Source organism: Trichoplax adhaerens, genomic scaffold (assembly GCF_000150275.1).
Source record: "Trichoplax adhaerens TRIADscaffold_1 genomic scaffold, whole genome shotgun sequence".
Classification (NCBI taxonomy): domain Eukaryota; kingdom Metazoa; phylum Placozoa; class Uniplacotomia; order Trichoplacea; family Trichoplacidae; genus Trichoplax; species Trichoplax adhaerens.
In genome coordinates this window covers 2097141-2120776 of record NW_002060943.1, presented here as the reverse complement: position 1 = coordinate 2120776, position 23636 = coordinate 2097141, and the positions used below count along the sequence as shown (strand labels likewise).

The window sequence follows — 23636 nt, the reverse complement described above, 5'->3', positions numbered from 1 at the left end:
TGAAATTTTTTTAGAAATGATAGAACAGAAAAGCTACCTCTACTTGCCTAGCTAGGATAGAAATGGTAAAAATAAAATGAGTAAGAGCTGTATCGAAATAAGCAGCATAAAGCTGTAGATCTTTTTTCTGCAGCACTCGGATTCAGACAAATTGGGTGTCTTATGTGAGGGGGGGGGGGGTATAAGTCTCAATTTTAGTACAAACTAGTATAAAAGTTGCTTTGACAGTTCATAGAAGGTAATATCACAACAGTTGTCACTGACGCTAGATTAGAAGTGATTGAATTTAGTTCATAATATTACATTTTAAGTCGATGTCGTCGACGCCAACGATAGCAAAATACTCAGCAAAGCAGGCCATTGCCTTAGCTGATGATATGAAGGACTTTTAATGCAGGAATAATCAGCTGTTGGGATTATTTTCTTAGACCAATATTTCAGCTTTACAATTCTTCCATCTACAGAAAATTTGGCCAACGCTTTGACGTTTGTATGTACAGTACAGTACTGTACTCTTACAGGGCTGCACATCCAGTGAGACGGAGTCTACAGTGTACAGTACATACTGTCGTCAGTAGTAGCGACAGACTGTAGCTACAGTACAGTACTACTGACTGCTACTACAGTATGACTATGTGTACAGTGTACAGTGTACAGTACAGTCAGACATAGCGTAGGCTATCTTGAGCTTCACCTGCGTCAGTTGACCCAGGAAAATTGAAATGACTCGAGGAGAGTGACCGTTGGGTCACTCGTGATCAGGACACGCAGTGATGTCTTGACGTCATATTGATCACTGACAGTCAACATTCACGACTGGACTACAGTACAGTACGGTGGACTCTAGTGAAGAGCTAGTGTACTGTACATACAGTACAGTACTGTACTGTAGAGCCTCAATTTCGACCGATACAGTACTGTATTGTACAGTGTACAGTGTACAGTCGTGAGAGATCGAGAGCTACAGTACTGTACTGTACTGTACTGTAGAGCCTCAATTTACAGTACTGTAGACCGATACAGTACAGTGTACAGTGTACAGTCGTGAGAGATCGATAGTACGTACTGTACAGTAGTTGCTATAAAAGGCAGTAAAAGGTAGGATTGGAACCCTTTCATTCATAATGAATCTGCCCTGAAATGATCCATATTCAAAGACAACCACTATACCTGCGCTTATAATAATATACGTAGACGCCAAGATTGGGAAACCAACCCAGTTGAATCAAGAGAGAAAGAAAGAAATCTTTCATTCTACTTTACTCCAGAGTGATCCGTAGTCACAACACTGTCACAGTGTTAACTGTGAGTAACGCTAGGATAAACCGCTAGTAATGGTCATTAATACGAAAGCAGGGCTAACACTAAAATCATACAGTGATAGAGGTGATATTTCTTTTGTAGCTTAAAACAAATAGAGTTGCTATTGCCTGAAGCAAAATTTCATTCTTCGCTTTCTCTCATCAATTACTGTATCATAATTATTATTTATTATGCTTGAATAATGCAACCTTGAATTTGGTCATTTTCCCAAGTCTGTCGCTACACTTTTAAGTGATAGTTAAGTAAGGTAAGTTACCACTTGCTACATACAGTACAGTACTGTACCAATGAATCACCACATTGTTCATGACAGTAGTACAACTTCACTGTACACAGTGCACAGTACACAGTACGGTAGCTCATTGTACTGTAGTGGCACTACTGTACTGAATGTACTGTACCACTATGAAAGATGCGCACAAGTGCATGGACAGTACACTGTACAGTACATGACTCGTACAGCAATAGTGTAGCCTATAGTGCAATCATGTACTCGAGCGACACTTGCCTTGTCCACTACTGCCATACAAAATACAATATTCTGCAGTCTGGCAACTTTGAAGAGAAATACTCCTGCAGAATAATTAATGATTGCCATGCCGATAGAAATCCTGACGCAGAAAATATAATTATATAACTTAAACTCAATTTGCAGTGGATGGCAATTGCCCTTAATCATCTTACATTGTGCCATTCGATAGGATTCATCACTGGTTAGCACTTGAAGTATCTTAGCCATGGGCCAGCATTTGGTAGGTCGATAATCAATGAGATACCAGTTGTACAATATGTTGAATGCAAGCTCTTCCACACATGCATCATTAGGACAGTACATCGACTCACCGTCTTTTCCTTGCAAAATTCAATATGGCGTAGACCATGAGATGGACTTATCTCTACAAAGGCCTGATCAAACTTATACAATCATCATTTTGCATGACCATTTGCATTCATGCAAGATTACAAGACTTGTGATGGAAATTTTAAATTGCTTGCGTAACAAATAAAATCGTCTAGCTTCATGTGACAATATGATCAACAATTATCCATCAATTTATTATTTGTAAAATATACATCAGATCGTTGTATAATCCATGCATATGCTAGACTATGGATTCTATTTTCCTCCATTTTCTGCAACTCACAAGATTTGACTCACCACTACATATCCTACTGTGCAATGTAAAAACGGATTCATTTTATATCGAATCGATAATTCATTAATCGATAATGAATGACTAAACCTTCTCGTCTAGCATTTAGCAACTAATCTGCAGTACCGTAGTATCCTACAGTACACTATTGACCGATCGATAATACAGACACAGCAGGCAGCGTCTAGATCGAGTTACAAAATGCTGTGTAGAATTTTCAGTAATTGAAAATTATCTGTATGTACTGTACAGTAAAGTCATGGACTACTCAAAAAAACATTTTTGAGTAGTCCATGCTAGGGTACATTGTATAGCAATGGAATACATTCAATACAGACGCGATAGACCTGCTAGGGAAGTTGCATTAAACGTTTCTTTCGGTCGTATTGGTCATTTTTATATAACATAATGTTGCTACTATAAATCAACTTCACTATATTATTTTATTAATTCCATTAGACAACAGCCGTATTTGTATATAAAATGGCAAGGAATGCAAATGAAAAGATATTAGCCGATCTACAAAAACAAAACCAGATCGACGTACATAGTGAGGTAAAATATTTCATCTGCGACTGTTTTTGACTCGTTGCTTTGTAATAATCCTTCAAAGATATACCTAAAATATCTAGAAGATGAATCGTTTACATCTCTTTATTAAACAGATGAAAAGATATTAATAAACTGTAAAAAATGGAACATTAAACGATGTATATATATATGTATTTACACTTTTTTGATGTAAACTATTCTTTGACGTTATAAGCATCCAGGTGATACTGCCTTGCTTTTGGCATGTGAAGCCAATAGTGTATCGGCTGTGAAATTATTACTGAAATATGGAGCTGATCCAAAGTATCAAAACGTATGTAATCGCATACCTATGAGCAGAAGCACTGCTCATTGTTATTTCTCCGCTACAACTACTTTCTCCTACGGTGAATAGCGTAAATTGATAATTCAAGATCAAATTAAAAGTAAACACATACGCATAAATTAAATATAACTAGTATTGGCACAGTTTCGACAGAAGGTTGCCTCAGAATAAATTTTATCCAATTCTAGGAATAGTAGCATAATTACATAGCTGAGCAGTTCATTAGCGCTGATCACGTTAAGACGTTGATGACTTGTTATTGTAGTCTAATATTTATATTTAGGAACTACTTAATTAGCTAATCAAAATTTATACGTTTTCATCTATTCTACATACTCTATATTCACTTTAACGTCCTAGTAACTTTAAGAAGAAATCTATAGCAAGTGAATACATTCTTACCTATACTTATCCACAAAATTGTACGGTCTGCTAGGCATATCTGTTATAAATACAGAATACAAACTGACTTATTTTCTTTACTGCCGAAGTGAAAATTATTGATGCCTGTTAAAAAAGTATAGCCGCAACTTATGCTTTAAAGTTAAGTAATTAATGGTAGACAATATAAATTTTCTTATTAGGCATGGAAGTGGACACCTGCTCATTACGCTGCTAAATATAGCAATGTTGAAATATTAGAACTCTTAAAGGAGTACAAAGCTGACTTTCAATGCTTGGATGCGGTAAGCAGCTATGTATTTACAACACGTGTGCCGTTTAATGATCATATGTTTCTACGTTATTTAATTGAAGTGTTGCGTATAGTAACTTTGTTGTATGAACAATTATGGATACAGCATGATCTTAGATTAGGATTTCCTGATGCTTATGAATATGTTACGCTCCTGTTGTTCGTATTACGCAGTTCCTCATTGTAGTACAGTCGATTTTAATAAATGGCAGTCTCAATTCTATTTTATATCTTAACTTTTTATTTGTTAGTACATTATGCTAAAATGCAAAGTAAAATTACAAACATGAATAGTATTCTTAAAAGAGTAACCTTTTTGCAATATAAAATTATACTTTAGGATTTTAGTACACCTCTACATTGGGCTGCAACTTACGGTAAAAGTGCTAACTTATCTTGGCTTTTAAAGCAGAACGTCAAAGTGAATATCAAGGATACATGGGTAGGCATACGCTATTGAAAGATAGCATGATAATCGTTTCTATCGCAAATGGAATGAATAATACTGTTTCTGTACACTTTATTGATTTTAATTTTTTATCAACTGTAAACATTAACTTTAGTTGTATGATTCCCCATTCTTTAAACTTAGGATGGCAATACGCCATTACATGATGCAGCTGCTTGTGGAGATACTGAGTGCGTGCGCCTACTGATCAAATATGGAGCCACAGTTGATTGCTTTAACGATGTACGTTTAAAATTTCTTATACTACAAATCAATAGTTGGAACCTACATAAAGATCCCTTTATGACATTAAATCTATAGCCGAGTTCTAATTATAAACCATTTCCTTTACAGCACTGCTACTACCCATTAGATTTAGCAATCAAAGGAAGTCATCGGGATGTTATAGATATTCTTAGGCCACTAACGAAATCGGTACAGTACAGTGCTATAGGACCATCTATGATAACCATCATACTTGATCAATTCTACATCATATAAAAAGCATTGCACTGATATCAGTATCTTTATAGGCCAATCCAGTATCTAATACGTCAGAAAACGAAGAGTCTGAACACCGTAAAAGTAATAATTATAATACAAAATTAAATGATTGCGATTTACAGGCGAAAATCTCTTTTGAAATATATTTACCTGTTTGGCTGTATCGATCGTCCGTATCACTTATCTAATACAAACTTTTTTTATGCTGTAGGTTTTATTGCCCAAATGCCGTTTGGTGTAATGATATCTTTGATATTGGTTATTGTGGCTGTTATTATCGGATATTTCTTAAGTAGGAAAGCCTCAGGCAATTAAGTTATTTTTATGCACATAGGCGATTTGTAAATAAGCTGACCAAGATATCTTAAAAACCTAATTCATAATATAATGCGGGTAATGATACTTGCATTAACTAATTACTACCACGCAGTCGTTATTTAATCTACATTGCTATCGATACTTGTATGCTATTATAATTTTCATTTTCATAACAATTGATAATGTCCTGAATTTAGGTAAATTAAATCTAAATATCGACTACAACTAGATACCAGCACAGTATTGCAGTACGACGTACTGTGCTATCCTTGTAAAAATATGATTCATTGCTTCATACCTGCAAATTTTGAACCGAAACATATGGTTTTGTAACATAGATCATGGAAATGAAAGCTTTTTTAACCCTTTTTAATTATGAATAATTATATGTATGAACTTGTTAAGCTAGGTATGCGATATGTACAGTGATACATAACCACGACTACAAGAATTACCAAAAAAAGTATTCTAAGGTTAGAGAGTACACAACCTTGTGTGCGCTCTCTACGTCCGCTTAAATTTGCTTGTTAAAGTATTTTCGTTTAGCACGTTGAATACGGATGTTACTTATAAATGATTACGAATAAAATCTCTTAAGATTGCTGGCGTAGTGACATATGTATGAATTTTTATGGCAGTTATTCTACGAGCCTTACCGCAATTACTTTCCTTATATTTTAAATATTAAATTTTCAATAATTATTACCAATCGATCTCGCATGGTTGTATTGCGTTATGGCTATATTGTATACAGCATTGGAGTGCGCCAATGCACCTAAAGACCACACTCGAATATTGATCTAAGTTTGTGATGATATTTATTAAGATAAAAATATCTTAAAGATTGGCAAAAATGTGTATCTGGATGGGTAGTACACGTATAGCTCAATATGGTTAACTGCGTTATTATTTATTATTATTATATTAACATTATTATCATTCCAATTACTTTCATCTAGGAGACTTGGGGGTTAAATGGTATACAATATGATGATACTATCACAAAATGTAACTTTAGGCCATAAATGAGACGAAAAATACTACATAATGAATACGATGTAACTATTTACATCGAATATGAAAGAGAATTCATAATTTTGTGCAAACACTCCCAAGAGTAATCAAATCATGATATAGAATTTATGGGTAAATTCATCACCGTTGTCAATATCTACTTATGCAGAGAATTTTAATATTGCTAAGAATGAAAAAATCGCTTTACATTATACTATTGTTGCTTAGGCTTTTTCTGATAAGCTTTCCTATAAAAATTCATGAAGAGAACAAGCAAGGAATTCATGTAAAAAAATAATAGCCACTTCATCCACGTTGGGTAACTACAATCACCAACATATACTAATCCAAGTATTGTATGGATGATCACAATGACGAACTGGGTCTGCGAAATCAATAAATATAGCAAATTTTAAATAATGTTTGCATGAAACAGAGAGAAAACTCCTATTCTAATATTTAATATGTATAATATCATAATGATCAAATAGTGAACTATATAGGTAATAATAAGATAGTCATAAGATATCCTTCTAAAAAACTATTGGTCATACTCCTAATCAATTACTGACAGGCTTCTATTGTTGTAAAATTAGCACGTTAAATTGCTAGCTTTCGATAGAAGCCCAATGCAACACTTTAGGTAATTAAACTATAGCAGTTAGGAAAAGAAATATAGCATTCTATGCAATAATCTAGATGAGCAACAGGAATGTTATGGTACTGAAATATTGCTTTATGCATTTATGTTGCGTCGGAATAACTAGAAGCAAAGCGATTTTTAAGAACTTAAAACGTTCTATAAGATGCTGAACGATAATATACTTGTACAATGAGCATCAATGACGCGTCATTAGTCCGTCACAATCTGCTATATCTAGGAATTAAGATCACTCCTCCACAATTAACTTAATTTCCATAATATCTCAGTAAGGGTACCATACCACTATTTAGTCATTGAACTCTAATTTAGCTCTAATTATCGTTGGTTGCAACTTACGAATTATGTAAATAGGAGTACAGTACGAATATTAGCGATGAGTTCTAAAATAACAGCATATCTTGATAATTTACAATTTCATCTCTATAAATAATCCTTATAGCTTACCAATTGCATAGTAGTCATGTATTTCTTCCACCATGTATACTTTCTATATTTTGGACCAAGTGCAGATAGTCCGTAATATAGATACATAAATACATGGATTAAAGAATTGCACAATGGGCCAAAAAAAGCTGAAACCGTTTGAAAAGTAAGGTTAGTTTATAAGCATGACCGAAAGTATTCATACAGACAAATTTCATGGACGAGCTCAGTTTTACCTTGTCCCCCTGTAATCGATAATAAAAAGTGATGTTAACTAAATAATAACCGAATGAGCTACTCTGTACGATAAAATTATACTTACCAGCACCCCATTTAACATTTAGCCACCACAAAATCATCATGCTAGCATGATGATAAACGTGTAGAAAGGTGATTTGGCTTTCCTTTTTTCTTAATATGAAGAATATCTGTTGAGGAATTATAGCGCTGGTAATTATTAAATGAAATGAAATTTCAAAAAATAATAAAATGACCTACTATAGGCATAATACGTAACGGTTAATACGTATTCAAGTGCATTACAATAGTTATAATAAAATGTGCAATTTTGATGAATCTTAAAAAGCCTTTACCGTATCTAACAGTTCAATTATTTTCGAAAAATAATACAACCAAAGTATTTCTGCCATCTTGGTAAAATATGAAAGTAAGGTTAGTACAGGTAGAAACAATGCCAACAACCCGGAATTAATATTTTTAAGAAGAATATTACCTTAAATTCATTTGGATCTTTGGAAAATACCACACTTTGGCATTTTGTCCAGGAGTAGTTGGCCAATATCGCACACATCAGCACCTATAGTAAGAGTTTAATGATAGAATTTAAAATTTATTACGAATAACGTCTCAAAATATCATAGCTTCTCTCAAAAATAGGAAAATAGCATGAAAAAGGTAGGTACGCTTGACAAATGGAAATTAGGAATCATTGATATACATAAATTTTTTTCACTGAATTGCAAGCAGTATACTGCAGTAATAAAGATACCTTTCTAAACATATGGAAAGATAGTAATACAATGCAAAAATTGTATATAATCATAATTCTATTCAGATTCAGGGCCTCTCTGGATCTCATTATCTTCGGACCAACATAGACGACCAATAAATACAAGCAACTTATAATCAAAGTGGGAGTAAGCGATTCCATCAAAGGCCAGTTCTTAACCCTAGGATCTAGAAAATAAAGTCGCAATTATTCAATATACGTGTACCATCAAATTAATAGTTATAAAGCAAAGAGGTTGAAGCGCTTTAATATACATTTAATAATTCTAAGCTCTTTACTGATAATAAATCTACCGTTGAAGTAGAAACACTCCAAAAATTTCCAAATACATGTATTTAAACTAAACTATTAATTATAAAGGTAAGAAATGAATTAATGGCAGCTGCTTATAAAAGTAGTTTTATCGATAGTATCGGTTATGTACTATAGTCAGGGGTTAATTGGTGCCAGTAAGCAATATTACTTGTTTTAATATTATACTATACTGGATTAATGTATGATGTACAGTACATAGCAAGGAATGTAACATTTTATCCGTATGTACGTATTTACATGACCTCCTAGCTTTGCCGAATAGGCCGGGGTACTTATAAGAGTGAATTATACAATAATTAGCTGTGAGTACTACAGTATTACATGCACATGAATATATGCCCATTGGACGCGCAACGGTATATTTCATGGTAAAGAATGCGCATCACGGCCATTTGTAAAATCATTAATAATGAGGTCATGGTTACAACCTAGTTATTCATTATTTTGATAGTACGGCGTTTAGTCATTTATACCTATATATTAATTTACTTTAATGAATCTGACATCCACGTGATGTGCATGGTATACAGTTCTATAACGGTATGCTTTAATATCATTATTACAGTGGTTAGGGTCCAGCAAGTATTTTCGCTTAATACTCCTATACGGTAGACATCATCGCAGATTACAATATATTGTAGACAAATAAAACATCCAAACCATCAGCACTTGCTTTTGGAATTTGTATATTGTCATAAATTACTATAATTCTAGAGCTACAGCGGATCCTATTGATATTGCACACCACCTTATGCTCCATTATATAGGGTACAACAGTATGGAATAGAGATCTTTTCTATAGAATGTCTATTACAAGAAATTGCACTGTAAAAATTGGGTATAAAATTCGCCTGGGATACATCCATAACGATTACAGTGATTGCTCCTTAATGAGCAGCTCGGACATCTGCGCGTATTTAACTCAACTTTAAAGGAGTTATGATATAAACAATGCTCATTGAGCATTAAATGTGTATAACATTATTGATCGCAACTTTGTATACGGATAACGAATACGATTTGAATTGGCATTCATTTTTTAAAGTCCTTTATTAGTCGAATGCTAGCGTGTTGTACTATACTCGTACTGTATGTACATAAAGGTAACTGTGCTCAAAGTGTTCAGTCCGTGTTGATTGACTATCACGCCTAGATTCAACTAAAAATCTCAATTGCTGTCATTGCGCTTGCCAATGCATACGTTGCAAGCATTAATTTTAAAAGGTTCCTCAGTAGAATAGTCAATGCTGTCTGTACCCATACTGTTTTTTTACCCGCACTGACATCTTCATGATCTCAACTGTAGACTAAATATAGATATTTTGATAGCTAAGTATTGGAGTACTTGGCGGTAATAATAAAGAAAGTGTAAAAAAATAAGTACAGTCCACAGCACCACCGCTGTTTATACCGTACAGTACTTAACAGTACAGTTCTCGTGGAGATTTCAGTCATAAAATGTCGAAACGTAACATATGAGTAGTGTATAGGCAATTGTGCATGACTATAGTCTGTTGATCAGGGATAATCTGACCTTTATTTGCCCTCAATATGCAGCGGATTACTAGACTATGAAATGTAAATTAATACTATTATAGTATAACGAATGAACAGTCAAATTCTTATTAATTATCTAGTACGAAAAGCCGCCGTTACATGACTATAGTCTGTTGATCAGGGATAATCTGGCCTTTATTTGCCCTCACTATGCAGCGGATTACTAGACTATGAAATGTAAATTAATACTATTATAGTATAACGAATGAACAGTCAAATTCTTATTAATTATCTAGTAGGAAAAGCCGCCGTTACATGCTATCTACTGTACGCTAGTGTTAATAATAAAAATAATAATATAATACATTATATAAACTACTGAAGGAACACAATCATACGTACTTCCGTAAACTGTAATATACTGAGTATTGATGGAAAAATAAATTAATAAGAATATCTTGTATTCTTGTTATTAGGGATTTTCGACTCGTTACCATATTAATTCATTAGAATCGATCGATTTCTATTGAGGCTATAAATCAAACAGTGCCTATGGTTGGTTATATCGTATTATACGAAATGATTGTTTTGCACGTGTTCTGTATAGTGATTTAAAGACCAGCAAAGGCACACCCGTATTCATTATGAAAGCAATTTCAAGATCAAAGTACAATTTCATTGTTTATCTATCGAATAACTGTGCAGTACGATAACCTCATGACTTTTCCTTGCCAATATTATATCATCAATCAATTCATTCATGGGTCCAGTACAGTTTCAATCAACTCTTAACTCTTCAGGAAGGAAAATTGTACACAGTTTTACTACTACTGTTATGGTTACGTACTGGTGTTGATATACGGTAATAGGAGTTGATACTCAATAAGTAAAGTAGTAGGAATTAGCGTCTCATCGACGATGGATTAACACAGTTCATCTCCATATCACATGTAATTCTGAAGCAACTACAACAGGATCATGTAGTGCAGCTTCGATTCCGCTATCCTGTAGTAACCCTGAAGTTGAACTACCCTCAAAACGTTTCTCGCTCGTTCAAACGTTCATCAACAGGTATGGTCGGTGTGGATTGGAAATCCCAACGATTTGTCGTATGCATTATCGATGAGTAAATGATTGCAATCCATCTATAAGCTCTCAACGAACTATCCCCAAAATAGGCAATTATCGCTACAACTGTACAAATGCATCACCGGTACCGTGTGAATGACATTGAGACGCAACTAATACATATCATGTGAGAAATGGAAGCAAATACTACTAGTTTGACTGACATGCTTTTTTCAATAATATTATCCATAGTGGCATAGCCGGTTGTATTGTATCGCGAATCTTTTTTAAATCAAGAATCCTTTGGTTTATCGATGTAATAAAATTGATTGATTGTATAGAATTCGTATAGACAGAGTCAGTATTGATTCAATTAAAAGTAAAGCTTGGTAGGACAGTCATTCCATCATTTCGCTCTTGATATACAAGTAATTTATGCCAGGCTAGGCTAGATCTAGCGCAAGTAGTGTACAGTACTACAGCACGATTAATGTGTCATCAGTAGCCGGCCTGCTATCCTATAGTTGCTTTGGGAAGTACAATACTTTCGTTGAACGATAAGCCGATCAAGCATGCTGTGGAATCAATTCATTGCCTATGTACGACGATACAGTGATATTAAAGGAGGAAAAGCCTTTCAATATTATGGTACTACCGCCTACTACGATCCTAGACTGGATCATTTTAGCACACATTACCATGACATGCTTGCTATCACAACTGCCATCTCGTCTTACCGCTTTGTTGCAGGTATTCGCAGTACGAATAGTACCAATTTTTGGCAAATGTTGGGAGAAACTCCATGGCCATCTTGATGCAATAAAATGAAATGGACTGTCTGGATCAGTTAAATACTTGCGATATAATCTGGTGATGCAATAACACCTAAACGCCAAATGATTTACAACTGCAAAATGGATCCGAGATCAAACCTTTAGCTACGTGATTTGATAGTGGATGAACGACTGCGTGTCTACTTACGTACTACCTCCAATTTAGCCGCTTGTATAGTGTATAACCTCTGTCATCATGCTTGAACCATGCTTGAACTCGACGAAGGTCAAACTCTAGTCTAAATGTCTAATGCTGATCTGTTGTTGTGCTTTCCACGAACCGCCATGTGGGTGGTGCCAAGCCTACCCATAGTGATAGTTCATTGGCTGAGAAAAAGTCACGCCAAATTGTACTGGGTACTAGAAATGGAGAGGGAGAGGGATGGGACAAGAGGAGACGCGGACATGGGCACAAATGGCTCAAGTTTTTTCCAGTCATTGAGCTGATCATCGCGAGACGAGAAAGGCCAATTTTCTCCTTGTTTTTGTACTGCATGCTACCTTTGCAAGCGTACAGTAGATGGTAGAAAATCAATCGGGTAGCCTAATGATGTCACCATCACCATGACAAGCCTGGACTATAGTCTCTAGTAACCATAGAGATGAAAGGTAAAACCTTTGGCACTCTTTCCTGCTTTCCTGGATAGATAGTTACTATCTAGTGTACGGTAGTAAGTTACACCATGACAGTAAATGATAGGGTAGACACGAGACAGACAACACAGTCCATATGGACTTACCCAGTACAGCAGCAGTCTATCAAAATAGATAAGTTAGAAAACAAAATTGGGGTGGATAACTTAAGCACAATGAATAATATCATTCATTGTTCGGCAGCCCTAGTTCTCCAGTAATTAGACTATTTGCACTCAATGGTGCGCTTTCATTGCAAAGAAACCGAGCCTGCAGCATGAGAGATGCCTGCAGTTTCTAATGGACGCCTACTGTACACTCAGTGTACAGTATATCCATGATACTCTACAGTATTCAATCCATTTGTGATTTTGTTATTACTTTGTAGTTGTTCTCTGGAGAATGTTGAACTGCAATTTTGTGTGATTTCATTCAAAAGAAAACCGACCGAGAGCATAAAAAATGCCCATAGTTTTCTATAAAGTACAGTATGAGATACTCGTATACTGTACTGACTATATCCGTTGATAGGGTATAACCAATTAGGAATTCATTGGTCTCTAGTTGTCTATGCAAACCGAATAACTTAGTTCAGTAAAAGTAAAAGTTATATTAGTAGTACAGTGTTATTAGTAAAGTACAGTGCAGTACGTATACTGATGCATCGTACAATATATCCAAGACTATTAATAATAATAATAATATTAGTAAGAGTAATGAATGATTAATTATCCATTGATATTCTATACTACAGTATACGCAGATCATCAATTTGTTGTTTGTGGCTCATTCGTTGTCTATGCGTATGCAAGCCGAGTATTTTCAGCGAATAACTTGAATACAATGTTGCAGGCCTTCCTTGACTGCGATCACAGCTATCAATCATTCACAACTGTCAAGGCTATTTACAGCATGTAGACTATAATCCGATTAATGTATGCGCCTTCTGAATATTTCTCTTTTGTTATTTTTGTTTTAATATTACCGGTATATTTATTTATGATTGATTGACAAATGATGAAAATTCCTCTACTCGTATTTTGAAGGAACATCGAGCGATAACTGAACTGTAAATAACTGTCAAACGTAGTACAGAATAATTTGAGTTATTGGCCGCCATGACGACGTCGAATCCTCTATAAATTAACCAGCTAATTAATATACAGTCGGACTGACCACGGGACGATACTTACAGTACTGTACACTGTTACTCTACAGTGCACGTTGCTGGAATTCTGGAAGCTTCCAAGCTGAGCTCAGTGGCAAGAGGGAACTCTGTCAGTACCAACGGTAACACGTGTTAGTATGTTACAAAAGCTCAGTGGTTAGCTCAACGCTCTAGCTGTGCTTGCTGCTTTTCCAATACCTACCTTAGAAAAATCTCCAGGATTGAAGATTGCAATCAGTTTCGATCTGCATCATTTTAATAGCAGGCGAAATCTTATCGTGACAATATCCTCAACATGGCTGATGAACAACCACAAGTGAATGCAAATGCACCAGGAGAAGGTGAAGATATTACTCCCGATAAAGATGGTGGAGTGTTGAAGTTGATTAAAAGGCAGGGTAATGGAGATAGTACGCCACAAAGTGGAGATGAAGTGGTTGTTCACTATGTTGGTACTCTGCTTGATGGAACTAAATTTGACTCAAGCCGTGATCGGGATAGCTTTTTCAAATTCGAACTTGGAAAAGGTACAACAGTATTCCATTTTCCTTTATAATAGCCGTAATACATATTTTACTGAAGTAGGATTAAGCCAACATACTGTAAATACAAAATAGTCAATATCATAAGCCATCGACCAGCCAATGAAGTCGCTTATCTCATAAAGAAAGCGATCAATGTCCTCTTATCGCCTTAACTTTACGCGTATCTAGTCGTAGTCTTAATTATGTATTAATGATGCAATATCGGACTTGATCTTGGCGTTCAATAACGTAAAAGAGTTCAAAGTAACTACCACGGATTATTGTTGTAATGGATGCAGTAATGAGTTGCAAATCTTTGCACGGCGATCCAAACAGTGTATGTGCAGTGCATCAATACTATACCGAGATCCGAGGTGAAGCATAGCAGCTACAGCAATGGAGCCGTACAAATATAGACAGTATGTGTTATGGCCAATCCTAGCACTGTCTTGACTTGTACTTTTTTTATTCAAACTAAAACAAACCAAACTTTACCATTCGCTAGTCCTTGAAAGCTTTACAAGTCAATCTCAAAATTTGAAACAATCCTAGGGCAATACACATATCGCACAGGTAGAGCTCGTTCAATCGATTGATGACCTCCTTACACTAATAGATTACAATGTTTAGGACTTCCTTTGTAGCTGCAGTTCTATGCCTTATAGACCCTTGATGTAGTCTGTAAATACATACGACAATGCTTTAGAAGCAAAACTTAGAATACTCTACCGCCGTAGATGCAAAACAACAATACAATATAGCTTATAAATGCTGCCATGAAAGTCAATGGATTGCTATCATTTTCGGTCTTGCACTAAATCAATAATCATAGTTTTTCTATACTCCTTTTTGAAATTATCACCGGTTGCTAATGCAATCGTTTGCAGAATATAATTTACCATGTACGTACTTAATTCAAACCTACTCGAGTACCCTACGTCTATTATGCATATACTTACTTTGACTCATATAGCCTTAAGTCTAGGTTTATCATTTTTATCGTAGTAGTATAGTAATGTATAGAGCATGTAAAAGATTTGATCTCAAAAAAGCTAATGAACGGCTAATATCTGCTTTTACAGGAAGAGTAATCAAAGCATGGGATCTCGGTGTGGCTACAATGAAGAAAGGAGAGATTTGTCAGCTAACTTGCCGTGCTGACTATGCCTATGGGGAATCGGGTTCTCCTCCCACAATTCCACCCAACGCCACCTTGGTGTTCGAAGTTGAATTATTTAATTGGAATATAATAGAGCTATCAAATGATGGTGGTGCTTCTATGGCGATGATCAAACGATGTGACAGTGAATTCGATACACCTGAGGAAGGGATGGAAGTGGAAGGTTCGATACAGTAAACTAAAGCTTTGATCGACGTACATTATAGCTACAATATATTTTCATTCTTACAGTAACGTAGCTAGCCTACCACTTTGTATAGTAAGAAATGAAATGATAGCCTATCTATTTTTTACTACTGTATTACCAACGCGATAAAGTATTGCTGTGTGTAAAATTGGCAAAGTATTCATTTTCAAAATTATATAACATTTTGCTTCCTATGATATCTTGTTAGTACATATCAAGGGTTCCAACGAAAGCAATGTCTTTGAAGATAAGGATGTGCGATTCTTTATTGGCGACGGTTAGTTAATAGTAATATCGAACCCGACTAATACATGATTGTTATTAATAACTTTCTTACGTAGCATGTAGTGAATAGCTGTCTCTGTTGTTTTATGAAATACGGTATACCCGTAATATATTGCATACGGCATAGAGTAAGGAGTTGTATGTGGTCGTATACAGTAGATAACAATCCCAAATTTCCTTAGAATTTGTAAAGTGCTGCATGATGTTTTTAAATTCCCAATCTCTATTTCTTAGTTAAATTGCAATAATTTTCATGTCTATATGTTATAGGCAATAGTGCTGGCATATTGCCAATCATTGAAACTGCTATCCTCAAGTTAAAACAAGGCGAAATAGCTGCTGTTTCCGTTTCACCTGCTTATGGATTCGGTGAAAAGGGCAATACTGAGCTATCGATTCCCCCTAATGCATCTCTTGAGTATGAAATCGAACTAAAGTGGTTGGAAGAGGTGTCTCATTCATTCACCAATGTTCCTATCGCTAAAGACATTTAAAAGTTAGCAAATATTTATTTTCCCTTTCTCTATAAAATAGCAATTAACTCCTTGGAATATGGATCAAGATAAAAAATTGGAATGTGCACGGAGTCGCAAGAGCCGTGGAACGGAATTCTTTAAAGTAAAGAATTTCAATTTGTTTAAACTCCTTGTTTCTGATATATGGGGATTGTTAAAGATGGAAATAATGTTTAAATATTTTTTGCATACGGTGCTGCTAGGCAATGAAAATGAAACTTGCCTTGAAGAGTTACGCTGATATTGCTAGTATTTTGGCGGATACCGATGACTTTAGTGATGAACAGAAAAGTTCAGCATCTGAATTGAAATTGGCCGGTCGTTTAAATGAAGCGGCATGTAATTTGAAAATTGACGACTTTGACGCTGCTTGCTCTGCATGTGATAAGGTATTTAAAAAGCGTACAGTAGGAGAACTTTTCAATGCCATCTCATTCTGATTTAATACCGGTATTACCTACTTGTATAGGCTCTTGAACTTGATAATAATAATATTAAAGCGATGTATCGTAAAGCGCAGGTAAATTAACACTAACGAAAATTTTGATACTTCTCGTGTGTAAAACTTACTAATCAATAGTCTATTTCAGGCTCAAATTGGCATGAAAGATTATCTCATTGCATACAAAGGCTTGCAAGAATTATTGAAACTTGAGCCTGAAAATAAAGCTGCCAAGCAGTTATCGGCAAGAGCACTGCATCTTCATAATGCAGAAAGAGCAATGGAGAAAAAACGATATAATAAAATGTTTCAAAAATTTGCTGAAGAAGATACCCGTAAACAACCGCAAGATCAACCAACGCCAGCAGAAAATGTTACAGATGATGGCAACACTGTGAGTGAATTACCTATCATGAATTTCACATTACTGTATTTACATAGCACTTTTTTCAAATTGACTCGAATTTTATATCTAATGGGCACTGTGAGTGTATTAATAGCTTACTTTGGGGATAAAAAGTTTGTTATAAAAGATTAAATCTAATTAACGACGATTCTTGATATTTAAAACATTACAGAACTCATCATAGAAAGAAAGCGTATCCATAGAAGCTGAAGCGGTTGTGAGTGCAGTGTGTTTACCCGTATATACGTAACATATATACCGGATTTTACTATCGTCATGTGACTGTAATTTAAAATGCGACTATTATAAAGAAAGCTAACGTATTTTTGCATTTTCTATTAGGAAGCCAATGACAGTTAAAAGATCCTCCCAAATTTAGTATTTTGCGAGTATAGTATACCTTTAGATTGAGCACTTGTAATAACATAAGCTGCTTTAGCTAACTATCAAATTATCGCTTTCAAATGTAATGTACACCTGTTCCTTGTAACGTTAGCATTCCCGAAACCTACTAACAGGACGTTGTGTTAAGACTGTTTAAAATTATGCTGAATAAAAATTTGTTTATCCAACTATCAATCTAGTGCTTCATCGATGGTACTACTGCAACGTGCAGTATTATAGTTATTTACACAACAATCACGAAATGATTAATGAACTATAAAAGTTCATGTCATTGGCAAAAGGTGTTACTTTATTGCCTGAGATAACACGAAATCTATTTTATGTTGATCTTTTTCAGCGGTTCATAAAGTAGCCAGTAAAGGCATTATTTAAGGTGTTAGATTAGTAGTTCTAAATTATTTCTTCATTGCAAATGACATGATTTTATCTCGCTCGATTGCAGTAAAAAGAGTTGATTCTATCACGACGACGGTAGCAATTAATTGAATTACTTATTAGTGAGATTCCTTTACAGTTTACTAATTAAATACTTTAGTAGTGGTTTAACCAATATCGGTGGCGATGCAGTGTCTACCTACATGAAGAAAAGGCATTGTTTAACTTGAGTAAAACTTTAGCCAACACCAAGTTGGTAACAAAACTTACAATACTTGTCAGAACGCTTTTATATTCTTTATTCTTAACAAATGAAGCTATGGGTTTCGTGACTCCATTTGGTAAACCACCCTTCAAAAAGCAATAAAGCAATGAAAGCCCTTCAATAAATGTATGACTTAATATTCTGGCACGGCTAAACGTAGCTATCAATTAATGATCTATACAATGCTACCATTTTCTTGGCAAAACTATTGATCCTTTTTTCTACTTCGTCTTCATTATGCATTTGATTTAAATCCGCCTAAGAGTAGAACTTGTATTATTGCTATGATTGTGAACAACGGATTGAATGGAAAATACCGTAATACGTCGTCTATTAAGTTTACGTAGATAACAGTCTATTGTTCATTAGCTCCTCTAGCTGGGCTAAATCTAGAGTTTGTTAATCTGTAAGTAAAATGCAACATTGATCTTTACCTCACTTTGACTCGATCTGTAATTAACTATCTCGTTAGCCAGGTTTCGAACTTGCATTTGAATTTGATCCTTAAATATGAAGCGTGCCTATACCATAATAAGTTCAATAGAATGATATGAAGCAAGGCTTTGAGAAAGGATTACAATAATAATAATCAAGTATGAAGCGATTCGATATTCGATAATCATGAATTACGAAGTTGCTATCATCAAACCAAGTTGGATTCTAAATTGGTTAAAGCAGAAATGTTTTTCGGTTTGGGAACTTCATTGCTGTATTCAGTTATTAACTTCGGTAGTGTATTCTATAAGGTTTGCATATAACGTACAATATACGAATATTATTATTCGTACCGTAGTAGTGACGTTATTGTGGTATTCGCTAAAAAGGCTACCATTTAATAATAATGAATTCATTCTAATGAACAACGCATCAATAGCTATCACCTCTATCAACTGTGACGAGCATCCAAAGGAGAAATAAATACATATTGCATCTCCTTTGGCTAAAGTTAGGAGGGAATTTTCCATTTCGACCTGGATAGCGGTGGAATTACGGCCTTCCAGCATGAAGTGATTAAATACGGATAAAAGGATAGAAGAAGTATAAATGCGATGGTCAACACAATTAGGACCATTGTGACTCGTTGAATCAGGTTTATTTACAGGTAGAATTTGAACATCAGCAGTTAAGATTGCAAAAACGAATACACCAGTACAAGCAAACGACTGATGATGCTCCTTCCATTGCCTGTGTAAATGACAAGAATTCCAATTTTCGATCTTGGTGGTGTCAAAACTACCCTTTGGCAGGCCATCTTTGGTAAATAAATTGACTGAATTAAAAGAGAGCTTATTGATGCAATCGCTGCGATAATTGTATAACAGCCAGCTTATTGCAAAATAGACATATTCCAGGGTTGAAGTCGTGTCTTTTAGGTAATTACCAGACAGTGTTACAGGTTGAAAGATGATATTTTGATCGCTACTTTGATCGATGGGTAATTTAGTTTCCTTCAATTGCTCAGACATATTGATATTATGCTAGTCGACTCTCGTATACAGTAATAGACTATGGTACTGAGTTTTGTAATAATTGCAATCATACCACTTATAAATAAGAATCAACCCTTCTCTTAGATGGTAGTCTATCTCTACTTTATGATATGGATGCCTTTGCAGTAGTTAATAATGGCGAGCACTCAATCCTATAGCGATCTTTGCCATTTAAATGAGCACTTTTCACCTGGTGAAGGCTGCTATACTCTTACTGTATGAATGACGTTGATACAAGCAAGGTAAGGTAAAAGAAAGAAATACAGTATAGTTATTGACACTCTGGTGATACAGTCCAAATTCAACTGGTACGAAAAGCCGGCAAAAGTCATGTCATGACTGTCGGAGATCTGATGCAGTCACAAGATTTCTGCTAATCATGAATCACTGCAACGGTAGAATTGCCTGTGGCTATTGCACATCAGGTTGACCTCGGAATACATTAAAATGACATTTTCCACAGGGTATTACAGTAAGTCATTAAGATATTAGTAGCATGGACTAGCGGTGCATCTCGCAGTCCATGGATGCCACTTCTGCATGCACAACCTGAAATGAAGGCTAAGGGTGACAGCCATTTTGCTCATTTTTGCAAGGCTTGAAATAATCATGGTGCAGAAATTGTCTGCCTCCCGTGTTCAACCCAGTTAAGCTTACAGTACTTTTGTAGTCCAGGAGTACTGTACTGTAAATGACAGTACCTTGCACTGTAGCCTAAGGTTCACTATGAAATTCCTGGACACGACGGTGGACTGAGTTAGTGCGCAAAACACGGTACTGGGCAGTACTGTAATACAGTGCTTGTCCACCGTACTGTACAATACACGCAATATGGGCCTTGTTGATATTGGTCTATAATCCATTTTCGAATCAAAATGGCCAACTGGCAACAGGCATGAATTGAAATTTCTACTTGATATCGCTGCTACTGGCCTAATCTTCAATCGTTCTCCTTCATGATTTGTAATAGGCACTGCTTTATGTAGTGTAGTAGTGTTTATCCATGCTTCTATTTCTTCTTTACACTCGATCACAAGTATAGACGTGAATCATTCAAAGCCTGGCATTATGTTCCAAGGTTTTATGAATAATAGCAATTCTACAGACAAGCTGTTGGATTACATCGATGAGCAAAAGGAGCAAATATCTCGTTATGAATCTAGACTTCGAGGTATCAACTATAATAACAATATCGATCGATAATCAACATTAAATTCTATATCAATTTTGATAGCTGTGATTCTTATCTAGGATATCATTAAGGATTGTTATGATTTGTTAGTACGGGAATACTCCATTTCGACGCGTATACTGGATAGTATTGACAGTATTGAACATATTTTTTAGGGGGGCTTATTGCAATCTAATCGTATGGCTTATTGCTATACTATAGTAATAAGCTCCAACCATAGTCAACTAGTAGAGGTGTATTCGATACTGTGGATGCAGTTATGTTTTTTATGAATTTGGATCACCTAACAATTGCATAAGTGTTACCGATAGAGAGCCTCTTTAGCACCAATCAGGTTGACGATTCAGCAACCTGACTAAATTCAATCACTACGAAGTCGTTTACAGTATCTAACAACCATTATAATCATATCATAATTTCATTAAATCCATTCATATGTTACCTATAGGTTCCATCTTTTAATGCTCAAGACAGTTTTACAAACTGCTAAACTGTTTAGTAGACTGTCGTCGCTACATAACCTATTGAATGTACTGTATTCCATAACTATAGTACAACGCATCCAGATATAAAGTTATGGGTGATATACAGTACACTACATCATGAATTTTACTCGTCTTTGCTCATCTTGACAGTTTACTGTCATTAAAGATCAACATAAGTCACTTATTTCAATGAAAATACAAAGCCAATCGTTTAAAACTTTATTTATATATCTACTGCTAGTAGGATAAATTTGTTACCATAATCTAATACTCGATTCAATGTAAAGTAAAGAAATGGACACAGCTCTTTGACTTCAATAACTACTGTATCAGTACTGTATAGCTCGCTATTAAATTAAATCAATCCACCTTACTAACATCAAATTAAAAGGTATACGTGTATTGTACTGTTTTCAATGGCTTATCCAAACATTGCTTATGGTCGATATTATTACTAGCAAAGTCATCTACAATAGACGTATTTTAAATAAATAAATTATGACCGGAACACGAAAATATTCTTACTTTATGTAATGATCATTTCTGGTCTGTTCCATTTTCTAGATGTAATTCGGGCATACAAAAGTTTAGCCAAGGAAAAAGAGGCTCTCGAACGTTCAGTTAAAGTCCTCAGTCATCGACATAATGAGAGACAGCAAATGACTCCGACTTCGGAGGAAGCTAGCGATCAAGAAATAGCAAAAGGTAATGAAGACGAAATCGATGGTATCCTTAACGACAGTGAAGAAAGCATAACTCCAAGAGGAAATAAGGCAAGCTCAATAGACATTATCCAAGTGTATAATATAGGAGTTAGATATTATTGCATCACGTTCAATTCAGTATGTATTGAACTATTCCTAATAATAATCTATATCGCCTACAAGTGAGATATTGCACAACATCGATTACTCAATACCTTTCAATGTACAGCATTATATTAAATTGTCTAGAGCTTACTACAACAGCTTTGATCTAAAATATTATTATATTCATCAAGGTGGACGGTGATGTAGTTCCAAAATCTGAGGTTACAAAGCTATCTGAACAGTTAGCAACATTAAGTTCATCATTAGTAACTGTTTCTGAAGAGAAAGCGAAAATATCTGCTCGTTTTCAAGCTGATAAAAAGCTGCTATTGGTATATTATTACAGATAAATTGCAGTTTATAGATTTAATTCTAACTGTAGCACAATCGAGTTTACTTAGCCAAATTATTTTATATTGCTTACGCAGCGTGAAATGGAACAAAAAACTGAAGAATGCAATAGAGTCGTAGAAGAAAAGGATAAGCATATTAGTCATGTAGAAGATCAATTACACGAAGTACGTGGTTATTTCGCAATGCCAATGCCAATGATTCTCTATGTTGTATCTATATAGTATTATAATCCCTAAATAAAGTTTCAACTAGACTTTTTAGATTATCTTACTTGGATAAAATGTTGCTACAACCTATACTCTTACTGCGTGTAGGTACGACAACGCTTAAAGCAAACACTTCAAGAACGGGATGAAGAAATGATTACGCATACAGAAGTAATAAAGGAACTACAGCAAATACTTGAAAATGAACGCCAGATAAAAGATGAACAGAAAAAACAGGTAAAAGACTTCTCTTGGACGTCATATAAGCCCTTATATAAATTGCCTGATAGACAGTTTTCGAAACGTAATTCAGTACTAAGCACAGCTAAATGTGATAACTAAACTATCTCTTCCATATTATTACTCTACCATGAAATTTCAAATGCCATTTTAATAGTGCTGTTCTAAAATTTTACTTATAGATTGAACACCTAGAGAATCAACTAACTGTAATGAAAGATTCAAAAGATGAAACGTAATCAAAAATTGTTTATGTCGTTTAATACTATCTATTCGTGAATGACAACGGAAGTTCTTGTTAACAATTTTGTAG

At 35.0% G+C, this 23636-nt stretch overlaps 4 protein-coding genes across 4 annotated transcripts; 2 read left to right on the top strand and 2 right to left on the bottom strand.

Annotated features, from left to right (window-relative positions):
* Positions 1-6546: 6546 nt before the first annotated feature.
* Positions 6547-8617, bottom strand: TRIADDRAFT_19695 (uncharacterized protein; the record flags this gene model as incomplete). Its single annotated transcript, XM_002107670.1, has 5 exons — positions 6547-6717; positions 7441-7568; positions 7742-7847; positions 8013-8069; positions 8378-8617. Coding segments are annotated over 5 exons (702 nt in total), but the record flags the coding sequence as incomplete, so codon positions are not given.
* A 5641-nt stretch (positions 8618-14258) lies between these two features.
* On the top strand, positions 14259-17862 carry TRIADDRAFT_51478 (uncharacterized protein; the record flags this gene model as incomplete). The annotated part of the gene is made up of 9 exons (XM_002108466.1): positions 14259-14490; positions 15570-15830; positions 16063-16131; positions 16410-16588; positions 16674-16757; positions 16858-17043; positions 17124-17174; positions 17245-17490; positions 17845-17862. The coding sequence occupies 9 exons, from the start codon at positions 14259-14261 to the stop codon at positions 17860-17862; spliced, it is 1326 nt and encodes a 441-aa protein (XP_002108502.1).
* Positions 17863-18415: 553 nt separating this feature from the next.
* On the bottom strand, positions 18416-20013 carry TRIADDRAFT_51477 (uncharacterized protein; the record flags this gene model as incomplete). Its single annotated transcript, XM_002107669.1, has 5 exons — positions 18416-18481; positions 18553-18633; positions 18982-19068; positions 19197-19286; positions 19336-20013. 5 exons carry the CDS (start codon positions 20011-20013, stop codon positions 18416-18418), a joined length of 1002 nt encoding a protein of 333 aa, XP_002107705.1.
* A 1092-nt stretch (positions 20014-21105) lies between these two features.
* On the top strand, positions 21106-23562 carry TRIADDRAFT_51476 (uncharacterized protein; the record flags this gene model as incomplete). The annotated part of the gene is made up of 6 exons (XM_002108465.1): positions 21106-21208; positions 22279-22511; positions 22715-22855; positions 22952-23041; positions 23192-23320; positions 23506-23562. 6 exons carry the CDS (start codon positions 21106-21108, stop codon positions 23560-23562), a joined length of 753 nt encoding a protein of 250 aa, XP_002108501.1.
* Between the last annotated feature and the right edge of the window lie 74 nt (positions 23563-23636).